Raw genomic sequence first — 12861 nt, forward strand, 5'->3', positions numbered from 1 at the left:
AGAGAGATGAAGGAATATTTAGAAGGAGGAAGAATACCACGTGCCAGATACTCCCCTGTCATTTTGAATCAGTTTATTGTTCACGATGGAGTGTTATATTACTCCAAACAAAAGAAAGATGGAACCATCCTATATTTATTGGTTGTACCCCAGACACTAAAGAAACAAGCTATTGTATTGGCCCATGAAAAGAGTCTGGACATTTAGGACAACTAAAACCATGTTAAAAGCTGAAGAATATTTTTACTGGCCAAATCAAAGATCAGACATAAAGAAATTTATCAGAGAATGTATAATTTGTCAACAATGTAAAACTGCACCAGCTTTACAAAAGACATACCAGGAATTGCCTCCTGTAAATCAACCTTTGGAAAGAATTAGTATCGATATTACTGAAATGACTCCAGCCAGAGGAGGTTATAAGTACGTATTAACCATCATAGATCACTTTTCAAGATTTGTAAAGTTGGTGAAGTTACGGTCCAGACACGCTGAGGAGGTAGTTAGGGTTATTAAGAGTTACTTGGGAGACTATGGGGTACCGAAGGTACTCTTAGCTGACAATGCGTGCGAGTTCCGCTCACAATTGTTGACAGAACTCTGTCGTACGCATGGGATAGAGATGGTGTTTTCCACCCCATACCATCCATGTGGGAACTCTATCACCGAACGGTTACATCGAACCATGAAGTCAGTGCTAGCGTCTCTCGGGAAAGGACAACCGCACAGGTGGTCCGAGTGCCTCACGCAGTGTCAGCAGATCCTTAATGCAGCCGTACACGAGACCACTGGCGAACAGCCCTATTTCGTTTTCTTCCGGCGCCATGCTCCTCGCTATGTGGGAACTACTTTGCCCCAGGTGGACGATGAAATAGACATTAATACAGCCTTGGAGGCAGTGAGACAATCATCCCGTGCAAATAGCAGGAAGTGGTTAGCTAGGGCGAACATTGGCCGGAAGGACCAAAGAGTCAAGGTAGATGATTTGGTGTGGATAAAAAGGGAACAGTTTGGTTCGTCAGCTGATAGAAAACTTGGCCACCACACGCACCCTCACGCCCTCTCATCTACAGCTGAGTTACCCACGGTTTCCCCCCCCCCATAGGTCTCCCCTCTTATAGGTAGGCTAGGTAGGAAGTTACATGACTGTGATGAGTTGTTATTGAATTAAAGGGTCTATTTTGTTAAGCTTGGTGTGTTCATCCCTCCCCCCCTTGGATTCGTTACATCTTTCTTTTCTCCCCTTACTCGGCTTAAGCTTCACTTAGGCCCAGTATAAGAGACTGAGCCTCACGAAGGTTCAGTATATATATATATATATATATATATATATATATATATATATATATATATATATATATATATATATATATATATATATATATATATATATATATATATATATATATATATACTACGACTACATTGTTTTTGGTGGTGGTGGTGATGGTGGTGGTGCTGCTGTTGCTGCTGCTGCAGTAAATATTAGGCCCCTTTCACACTAGGCAACTTGTGGCTGTCACTCGGTGACTCTCTAAGTTGCCTACCATTACTTCAAATGGAGCCTTTCACACTACGCCACTGCGGTTGTCCGGTTGAGCAACCGGCTATTGCAGTTGCCCGCCCTGTCAACGATTAACTGTCATAGGCAGTTGCCGTCACCCACCGTTGGGCATTGTTTCAAATGGGGAGCTTTCATACATAGCCACCGTGTGGCGCAACTTTCGAATTATAATCTGTCACTTTTGTGACTCTTCTCAGTGTCCAGCCAGCTTTGCACAGGAAAAAACGTGCGAGATGGAGGGAATGAAAGTAGTGGAGAAAATTAACACAAGATTTAATTCACGAAGTGGAAAAACACCCAGCAGTTTGGGATTCATCCAATGAACAATACAGCAACAAGAATGAAAAGAGGAACGCGTGGAGTGAAATTATTATGCATTTCATTCCAGACTGAAGGGAAATCTCAAGCTGAGAAGAATGAAATATGTGAGTTAAAAACAAACACCTGTTCATATGTATATTTCTTCAGAAGTAGCTACACCACAACACCATATCACCACGTCACACGTGTTATCCCCCCCACCACCACCACACCTTTACATCACCAACCACATCACCTCATTTCTGTCTAGATATGATCTCGTTGCCAGTGAACTGCACCTTTGCCAACAGAAGCACCTTCTCCATGGATGTCATTCTTTCTACTAATGAGATGATGAGAAAGGATGCCACAACTCGGTGACAGTCACTGGTTGCTTGCAGTTGCCCGAGTCTTTCACACTAAGCAACTAGTGACCGTCACTAGTTGCCTAGTGTGAAAGGGTTATTCATTAATTTTAAATCTCTATTTTATGTGAATCTGCTCTAAGGTGGTACTACTGCTATTTTATTATGTAAGTGGATCACTGACCTAGGGAAACAAAAAGAGGAAAAATAAAGGAAAAAGCCACTTGGATGCCAGTCCCAAAATAGCATTGAAAATTTAAAAGAACCTCCCCGTTGAAATAGTTCGTCATAGTAAGCAGGAATACAGAAGCAGTCAGGAATTTCCAGAGTTCACCAGAGAAAAAGACGATTGATCGAGAGTACTGCATGGTTAACTCTTGCATTAGAGAGGCGGACAGAATAAGAATGAGAGAAGGAAGAAATTTTGTATAGTGAGCTCCCTGGAACAAGGCAACTTCAGAAGACCAGTTACTATTTTCATCATCATACAACATTATTAAACTACATCTTTATTAGGGACAATTCCTGCCTCCACCATCTCATTAAACATGGAGAGAAACCTGTCCTGTAACTGACCACCTTCCCGTTTGCTCATCTTGAGGATCTTCTCCTGCCGCTCTCGGTTATTCGTATCCATATTTTCCTCCGTCATGTCAAAGAAGGCCTGCACGTCTTCTTCCTCGCTTAGAACTATAGGTGCCAATATCATGCCGCTAATACAACCTAAAATCATCTTGTTCCTGAATTCTACAATAAGTTCTTCCAAAGAGAATGGAATTGGCACCTGTGCTGCTCGTAGCACACTGCAGAACGAGTCGTAGTAGGTTTCCATGAAAAATTTTAAGTTGCTCTTACGAACACCACCGGTAAAGCTAGAGTACAAGAAGTATGAGAGGTCTGCAGCCACCGAAGCCATTCGCATTCCCTGCAGGTCCACCAGCATCACCTCCACGGGTGCCCCTGTCTCGTCGTATCTGTGGACGCAAAGAAAGTTAGAAACTGCTCAATTACTTCTTGCTACCGTCCATTCCTCTTTTTAATGGTAAGAGAACCAAAAAATGAGCTTATATAGATAAAACTACTTTATATAAATCTTTAATTTATTTCATTTAATCGTGTAGGACTAAAGGCGGGTTCACACGAGGCAATTTAAGACAAAGTGCAAGTCGCAAAGCAAGGTCAACATGTTGGTGTTGTTCAGTCGATTTGTGACTTTATTTACGTTATGACGTCACGGAGTAAGCTTTGGCGGGAACTGAATGTAAACAAACAGCTACCCGCAAAAATGTCTTCCTCCAGTGACGATGCTGAAGCTGTGGTTGCTCTTCTTTTGGCGTACAGGAAAAATCAATGGGAATGGGAAAAAAAATGCCTGTGGATACGTCCCTGGCTAAGTAGAAGTAAAGAAAGGAGTGCCTACCACACTTTTAAATTAGCCAACATTTCTCATAAGAAAATTGTTAATCTTAAGAAGACTATGCACAACTGCGATCAAATTAAATCTTGACAAGTCTTCAGTCCTCACCTCCAACAACACCCTGCATTGTGGGAAACAGCTCTTGTAGAGTGGCAGCTATTTCGTTGAACGACGATTTGCGCAAACATTTTTTTACTGTATTATTCATTTCTGGGGCCCTAGATGTGTTCTTTTTCCCTCACCAACTAACATCCATCTTCTCTATCTCTACAAACCACACTTTCAAAACTTACTCCGTGACGTCACGACGTAAATAAAGTCGCAAATCGACTATATAGCAAGACCAACATATTCGTCTTGATTTGCGACTACTTTCTGCAGTCGCTAGGCGCCGATTGCGAGTCGAAAACTCTACGTACGTAAAAAAAAAAAAAAACAGTCGCAAATTGGAACGTGTGAATCCATCTTTACTCTTTTACTCGTTCGTCTGCGACTCTGCAACAATTTTAGTTCCTGTCACTGCAACCTCGTGACATGGAAGCAACCTCTTCCTTATAGGTCCAACAATAGCAGTTTTCTGGTTACATGTCTCTGCTTCTCCTCTCACCTGTGCGTCCTGTAGACTCACCTGAAGAGAATGTTGTTGTTCCAGCAGTCTCCGTGGTTCAAGGCATTAAACTTGTCACTTTTCTTCAAGCCTTGTTTGAAGATATCCATACCCTTGGGCTTGGTGTTTCTGATCCACGCGACTACTTGCTCGTAATTCGGGATCTGGGTGTATAGGGAAAGGCGGTTTCATCGTACTAATACAACTTATCTTTCTATGACTTTTTTTATTATCAATATATATATATATATATATATATATATATATATATATATATATATATATATATATATATATATATATATATATATATGGCGGCGCGTCGGTTTGTTGATGTGTGTCCAAAGTCTCTACTCGCCCAACAAGAGTCGGTAGTTTTTATTGACCTCAAATATATATACGCTAGAGAGAGAGAGAGAGAGAGAGAGAGAGAGAGAGAGAGAGAGAGAGAGAGAGAGAGAGAGAGAGAGAGAGAGAGAGAGAGAGAGAGAGAGAGAGAGAGAGAGAGAGAGAGAGAGAGAGAGAGAGAGAGAGAGAGAGAGAGAGAGAGAGAGAGAGAGAGAGATTACTTTCTTTTCAAAGGCTATGTGTATCCTAGATCATCATATCATGACTAGACGATATTTACGATGATAAGTGGTGTGTGTGTGTGTGTGTGTGTGTGTGTGTGTGTGTGTGTGTGTGTGTGTGTGTGTGTGTGTGTGTGTTATTTTCTATCCTAAACATCTTGTCTAAGTTTTCGTGCTTACCTCACAACACTTACCTTTTCCATGACCATGGCTGCTGTCTCCATTTGGGATTCTATCATCTTCTGGAACATTTCCGCACCGGGTACATCATCCTCTTCCAGCCACTTCTCTATAATGATAGGCCATGTTTCGTGCAGCGAGCAGCCAAGCTTCCTCTCTAACAGTCTGGAGGTGGCATGGAGTCTTCCCAGTTCTTTCAACACAAGCAGAGCATGGGGCACGTCTATCCCTCGCCGCCTATCGAACATCTTGAACTTGCGGTGCCTTAAGTCCTCAAGTAGTAATACTTCCTTCCCACGTTTAAGTGACATGCAGTATCCCTTGGCAGTCCTGAGGGAGACGAGGAAGATTAGCACTAGTATGGGTCCACATCATTGTTCTCGTGGTATTAACTGCATAGAAACTTTATCGTGCCTGAGGCAGTGTGTGTGTGTGTGTGTGTGTGTGTGTTTTTTTTTTTTTTTCCTACTTTCATACTGGCATGCGTACAAGCACATACATAGGCATTCACTCAGGCAAAACAACTTTACTATTTATACATATGGGTACAAAACATGATTCATAGTGGGCCTTTCGGCAACTAATGGGGCCCGCAGATGGCAGCTGCGTTGCCCCGCGCTACGGCAAGGCTGATGCGTTGCCGCAGCCAACCTGTCTCTCGAGGCTCCCCGCTGCGTTGGGTGATTCTTCTACCAATATCATCCAGTAAGTCATTGAAGTCTGGCCCGAGCACACCGCTAGTCTCCACAGCAAGTGGTGAGAAATCATACCTCCGGGCCAGGTCCTCGTAGCGATGGCGCTTGCGATGTTCGGCGGCGCGAGCCGCTGCCCCAGCAGCCAAGGCACAGTCATTAATGTGGGTGCTGCAGAAGGTGTTTACGCAGGTGGTATCCCACATCAACATCTTGCCTCGTCTGAAGGGAAAGACTGTAATGCCGTCTGGGCGGCGTCCGTCCCCACGATCCAGGCCTCGGGGTTCAAGGGTGGCCACTATCCTAGCGGCAGCCAGGGCGCGGTACACCACGTCGTTGAGAGCAGCATGGCGTGGCAGGCGTCCGGGATTCCGCTGGCAGGACAAACTGTGGTGGCCTAGGGCGTCTGTTAAGGCTCCACAGCGGCAGCGGTGAGGCTGTTGAACCCGCAGGCCCAGCCTCAATGCAACATTTATTCGTACAGCATCATCGGGGAGGATGAGGCCGAGACTCTCTACGGGGATAGCAGAGAGCCAGGCTCCGCTGTGCGGTGCTGTGGCAGCGAGGAACCGAGCGCGGTCGACCAGGTTGGCATGGCTGAGGAGGTCATCAAGGCGGTGTTGCGAGGCTACACCGTCAAGGGTCCTTTGCCGAAGACCCAGCTCTGCGTTCAGGTCTGGGCACTGGGTGTTACGAAAAATCGCTACAGCAGAGTTCAAGCGATCCAGTCTGTCGCCGTTGGGGCGGCGGTTGATGGTACAGACCAGGTCCCTGGAGACCTCTAATGAAGCGATGTAAGCTGGCAGTGCTACATCTATCAACCGTCTCACACCCAAGCCCCCGTAACGGAGTGGCAAGGAGGCTTGTGTCCAAGAAGAATCGCTGTCAAGCTGGACGTTGCAGCACTGAGATATTGCATGCCGCATCAACTCGTCGATCTCTCTTAATGATTCGCTTGCTGCACGGACAGGTGCTGAGCGTAGTAGGTATGTGGCCCTCGGTACCGCTGCGTACCTCGACAAGAAAAAGAGGGCAGCGTGGCTGCCAATGTTGGATGTTCTGTCAATAAGGAGTCTTGTTGCGTTCTTGATTTTTCCAAGGGCCTCGTCGCTGCTATGGGCGTGGATAGGGGAGCCCAGTATAGACAGACGTGTGAGTGATGTGCGGAGGGCAGTGGGAAGGGGATCGTCCGTGTTAGGGCCAGGGTTCTCGGCGTTGTTGGCGAGGATCTCAGCGACGTTGCTGGGGCCGGGATTGGCGGCCTTGCCGGCGACGCTATCCACCATGGGTACTGCGTGGCCCATGTCTGGAGTGTTTGTGTTACCTGGATCATCGAGATGGATTACCTCACACTTGCTCTCATTTAAGGTGAGGCCCAGGTCCTGCAGTGATGGTATCAAACTATGCAGGTCTGCAGCAACATCTTTGGGCCCAGCTAGTGTGCCGTCGTCCAGAAACCAGAGGTTGAGGGGTGAACGGAGGTGTCGTATTGCTGTGTCTAGGGCGAGAGCGAAAAGTATGGGGCCCAGGGGGTCGCCCTGTTGCACGCCACGGCAAGACCAGAGGCGAGTAGGGCCAAAGTGGAGGGGCGAGGGCTGAGAGTAGGCTTGAGACACTAGAGGAGCAGCAGAAGGAAAGCGGCGGACAACCTCACGGAGTACTGCTGACCTGTGGACAGTGTTGAAAGCGTTGGTGAGGTCTAGCTTCACGATGATGTGGCCTGGCGAGCCGGTGTGCGCATCAGAGTGATCACGCACGGCGTGGACAGCGGCCTCACAACCCATGCGCACGCCGACGCCAAGCTGGACAGGCTGTAGTTCAGGGGCAAGGGCGGAAGACATGCGTTTGGCCAAAATCTTGGATGCTAACCTTCGGTAAATGGACCCCACCGCAATGGGTCGGATGCCACCGTCCTTTTTTCTGATGGCAGTGAGGCTTGCACTGTAAAATGTTTGCGTCGCGTGGGCGGGAAGTTCTCCAGCGATAGCAGCGTTGCAGAGCTCGGTGCGGAGAGCATCGGCAGTTTGCTCACTGGGGGAGATGAAGGTGTCAGAGGTCGTTAAGAGACGGAGGGCAGCGCGAATGTCTCCGTCGGCACATTTTTTTTGGACACGTCGAGAGAAGGTGATGGTGCTGGTGTCATTAGCTTCACTAGGGTTGTACTGGGGAGCTGGCTCAGTGGAATGGGGTGGGTTGGCAGGTTCGGCGAGGGGGCTTTGGAACATATAGGAAAATAGGCGCCACCAAGTGAGGGGAGTGCCCTGCTCAAGGGCGGCTGTAATGGCACTGGCGAGATCCGAAGCAACGCGGTGGCGGTGACGGCGGGGGACGTGTTGCAGAAGCCTGGTTCGCGCTCTGAGGGCAGCCAATGCGGCGGCCATGTCGGTGGGTGGAGTCTCGTCGGCGGGGACTGCATCATGGACCGCGTCTTGCAGAAGGGAGGACCGAAGGCAGTCGTGGCAGTGCCAAACTGTGATTGTGTGTGTGTGTGTGTGTGTCTGTGTGTGATTTTTTTCTTCTTTTCTTAGCTCTTATTCGTATATATTTTTTTTTTTTTTTTTTTTTTAGCTCTGTTCCATTGAACAAACATATTTGTTGATCTGCCAAGCCACTTATCAAGAAGAACAACGCAGTTGTTATGTAATGTTTACAATCACAAAGAATTTAATGTTTTTTTTTTTTTTTTTTTTTTGCATATTAGATGCATGGAAATATAAAAGGACCACAAAATTCATGTCATTGCAAATCCCAGCAGGCAAGACGTGACGCCGCCCTAGCCTGGCCGGTATTAAGGTTGCTGCCACTTACATAAATGCTTATTCTCGTGGGTCCTTCATGGCTCATATGGTCCATCAAACAAAGATTTCATTGATTGGCTTTAGCATCAGGCAGACTGGTAAGCAAGTGAAAAGCTTCCGTTCCACCAAAGTTGAATTGGCGCTACCGAGACGCTACCGAGACGTGGTCTGTACGCACAGTACACTATACACGCTCAAAAAGTTATAGTTACACATTTAACACGATACAAACTAACACCATGGCTTTATCCACTAATAACAGACTATTCATGCCGGTTTCCCTTCGTGTATTAAGTAGAGTTATATTTACATGAATCAAGTGAGCGACACTTGCAAAGGAAACAAAAGTATTTGAAACACAGGCAGAACCTTCATCGATAATGTATACTAACTTTACCAAGACTATAAAGACTATACCGTGATCAATGTGAAACTCGTCGGATACCACTATATGACCCCCACGGCGCTCTCACTCACCTGATGCTGTCGATGTGGAGTTCCCTCAGCAGTTCGTTCATCTTGGGGAGGATCTCTATAAAGCAGGAGCCCTCTTTCTCAAACATCTCATTCATCAAATCCATGAAGACTGATGTGATCTGGTGTGCGAGTTTAGCCACGTAAGTTACTTGCAGGGGCTCTCCGTGCTCCTCTTCCTTGTACTGAACCTCCACGCTGGTCACGAAGCAGGCGTAGTTGTCACCCTTCTTAGTGAAATCTTTATACTTCCATGACACCAGCTGAGCGTCCTTGCCTTTGTCTTTTCTCAGAGCCTCCCGAACCAGCTCTTCTGTCAAAGGCACGTACTTCTTCGTGTCGTCTTCCACCTCAGCCACTGCCGAAAATCATATCATGAGCATGGAAGAGAATACCAAGGTGGTACCACACACACACACACACACACACACACACACACACACACACACTCTTTCTAAATAATGCTATCAATGAGCGTCTTGTGAATGTTGTGATGCATGAGCCTCTCCCGAAGATGGCTCAGTGTTCTGACAGATATCCCATGGAGGTACAGTACGACCAACGCTCCACAACACGAGATGACAGGCAGACTTGATGTCTCTGGCATACAACTCCTAAGTCCTAACTGATCCTTGATCTCCATTATCTAGCTATCTGGTAACTCGGGGTTGCCGCCCACAAGGATACCAACGCACCGGACGCCCGCCGCAGTAGCATCCCGTAACATGTTTAACGCAAAATTTGTGAAATGTATATAGAAGACTATACTCACTTTGCTTCCCTGCCCGAGCCTGACTTAACTTGATATTCACAATTAATTAATCCTTCACATTTATTCTTCTTTGCCTTTTTCTTCGATAAAAGTCACAGGCAATTCTGTTATTTCTTTTATATTAGCAGCTTTTCTTAATCTTCGGCTAAAGCGCCATTTGAGAAGGATATTTTTCTTTTTTCGGTTTGTACTTAGTGCTGTCTTGCTTTTTGTGTGCCAAAGAAGCAGCATAGCGTGTCGGTTTGTCGATGTGTGTCCAAGGTCTCCACTCGCCCAACAGAGTCGGTAGTTTTTATTGACCTCAATACGCCAGAGAGAGAGAGAGAGAGAGAGAGAGAGAGAGAGAGAGAGAGAGAGAGAGAGAGAGTACTTTCTTTTCAAAGGCTATATTTCCCAGATCATCATGACTGGACGTTTTTTGAGATGATAAGACTGGTGTGTGTGTGTGTGTGTGTGTGTGTGTGTGTGTGTGTGTGTGTGTGAGCAGATAGACAAATACGTACAGTACATTAAACTTATACACAAGGCGGAAATGCCTAAGATAAATTGAGGAAAACGAAGGATGCGTAGACCGTCTTGTATTCATTTAAGAAGATGAAACAATGGCGCAGTAACAAATCTTGAAAGAAGAGTAATATGAGTACCTTCGATGACATGAACGACTCATAAGAATAACTCATGAAAGACTGTAGAGAGATCGTTCAGTTCACCACAACTATGCCATCTCACTTTCTCTCGTGTTTCAAGGTCAACATTATTATGGCCGGAATGTCCTCGTCTTTGACAGCGTGGCCTCTGCCAGGATGCGCAGAATCCTATTAATCAGACTTACTGTGATGAATGTTTATCCCCCCCCCCAAGTTTGTTGCTTCAACATCACCTTGTCTTACGTGAACCTCCGAACAATTCACAAGGTCATCTCGCTCGCTACTCACTTTTCGTCACACTGACTACTTCTTATCTGATAGCCGTAAAGTGTTCTAAAAGGCGATGATAATATTCTAACTTATTGTGTTCTCTGTATAATAGCACTTTAGATTGTCACTTTTCTCGGCCAGGGCATTCAAAGGAAACCAATGTTACAGGTTAGCCATAGAATTGCATGTATAGTATTTCCATAATCACTCAAATGACAGTTGTAATCCCATTTATTCTCCTATCCTGTTGGACGAAAGCAGAATTTGATGGACAGGATTCGCGTACTTTTTATCTTCATCTCTGCAGTTGGTATATAGTACATCGTTGGAAATCGTGAAATGACAATCTAGAGAGACCAGTTCAAAATGAAAGAAACCTAAAAAAAATTGTGATTCTGCGTAAAGGAAAAATTAGAAGGAAGAAATGTAACTGTAGGAGAAATGGGCATAGTTTATACAAAGATAGGGCGGGACAGGTAGAGGAGTCTGATTAGGGGCCTAAGGATTAGCTTATATATCTGGCGGAGAATGAAGGTATGAATACAAACACAGAGAGATTGTATGGTGGTCCACCTGATCACGATGCGGTACTCACTTCTGGCCTGTGTTGATTATTGTCCGCAAGGGAGGAAAAATAGGAGCAGTGAGCGATGCAATGAAGCAAAGAGAAAACAGAGCTATCCTCTCGTCAGACCGTCCTCATCACAGGCTGAGACTCGACTGAATGGCGCGGCCGCGCGGGCCGCGGTCAGTGCTTCCATTTGATGAAATCTTACCCTAGATTTTTGTCAATTTTACCTTAGATTCGAGTGTTTTACCCTAGATTGTCGAAGTTGCCCATTAATTGTTGATTAATGCACTCTTATCATACATAAGTTTAAATATTGCCCCCCCCCAAACACACACACAGGACTACACATTACAGCCACTACTGCGGCTGCTCTGTGTGGACTCGTCCTCGCAAGTGACTGACTCTGTGTGTGAACTGTGATCTAACCGTCCGAAGGTACAAAACGTGTACGCGTAGTTGACGGGTGAGTGCAGACTGGGAAGAAAGGGGATGGGGTTGGGGGGTGAAGGGATGATACAAGTCACGGGGATGATTGTGTACATGAATCGAACATGAAAGAGAACCAGCCTGCCACCAGATTGGCACCATTCCAAGCACACCTATCCATAGGACGGCAGATTACCCTAAAATTACCCTAGTTTATGCATTACCCTAAACACTACCCTAAGAAGGGTTCAATTACCCTAGTTTAGGGTATTTTACCCTAAAATGGAAGCACTGGCCGCGGTCCGCGGAGGCGGAGGCCAAGTTGGTGGTTACTGGTAGAGGGAAGGGCATGTAGAGGAGGAAGTAAGAGAGGGTTGTTGTTTCATAATGGCTATATCATGGAGGTCGTGGGTGCAGTTTACATTACTCACCACCCTGTGGTGGCTCGCTGCATGTCCTACGTCTGTATGGTGTTCACATGGCTCCTGCATGTTCGTTTTGGCTGCAAAGGCAGTAACCAAAGAATTATGTAAAAGAAAGACAGAAAAAATTCGAACCACTTCAACGTAACAAATACGTGTAGCCAAACAGATAGATACATTTGTATTGTTGTGTTTAAAGTGAATGGAAATTTACTGAGAGGTCACTGACCCCGCCAATATTTAATTTTGTAATTTTATAGTGTGTGTTACTTGAGACTACTTTATCATTCAAGATATTCACATAGTGGAAATAAATTAACACTTTGAAACTCGTAGTTATTTCAGATTTTCAGCATGGATAGAAAGGAAGCCAGTTAAAGGAATTTAACTGAGCTAAATATATATATTTTTGTTGACATGATATCAAAAGACATTTAAACACATTAAATGATAAAGGACTTGTTATTAACGTTTTTTTTTTTTTTTAAGAAATACATGAGATACAGTCCAAAGAAAGTCACGCGAATAAAGCATGTAGCATTAACAACACTTTCTTAAAAGAAGATACTGCAACAACAAACAGGGAAAATGCAATAAACTAGACACATCTTGGTCTGGATAGGCACGATACATCTGTCTTATTGGAGCCTGTTAACCTGAGCCTTTCATGTAATATCTCTCTTTTTTATTTATACCATGTGGGCTTTTCATGGGAATTTATGGGCTAAAGGGGATACTTTTTGGGGTACCTCCTATCTCAAAGCCCACCCGCTAGGAAACCGTTGCC

General features: G+C 45.4%; 1 protein-coding gene across 1 annotated transcript; it reads right to left on the reverse strand.

Annotated features, from left to right (window-relative positions):
- Positions 1-1820: 1820 nt before the first annotated feature.
- LOC123516129 lies at positions 1821-11396 on the reverse strand. Its single transcript, XM_045275237.1, has 5 exons — positions 11251-11396; positions 8970-9324; positions 5017-5332; positions 4275-4417; positions 1821-3203 (listed from the first exon to the last, which is right to left on the reverse strand). Coding segments are annotated over exons 1-5 (1293 nt in total). The 5' UTR covers positions 11252-11396; the 3' UTR covers positions 1821-2725.
- Positions 11397-12861: the final 1465 nt, after the last annotated feature.

This window comes from Portunus trituberculatus, chromosome 40 (assembly GCF_017591435.1).
Source record: "Portunus trituberculatus isolate SZX2019 chromosome 40, ASM1759143v1, whole genome shotgun sequence".
NCBI lineage: Eukaryota > Metazoa > Arthropoda > Malacostraca > Decapoda > Portunidae > Portunus > Portunus trituberculatus.

Bases quoted from the DNA above. Each gene is read 5' to 3' on its own strand.
- LOC123516129 (XM_045275237.1), bottom strand. The intron at 5,333-8,969 runs GTGAGTGAGAGC...CGTCTCCCTCAG, and splicing joins CTCCACATCGACAGCATCAG to GACTGCCAAGGGATACTGCA. The intron at 4,418-5,016 runs GTAAGTGTTGTG...CTATACACCCAG, and splicing joins CAGCCATGGTCATGGAAAAG to ATCCCGAATTACGAGCAAGT.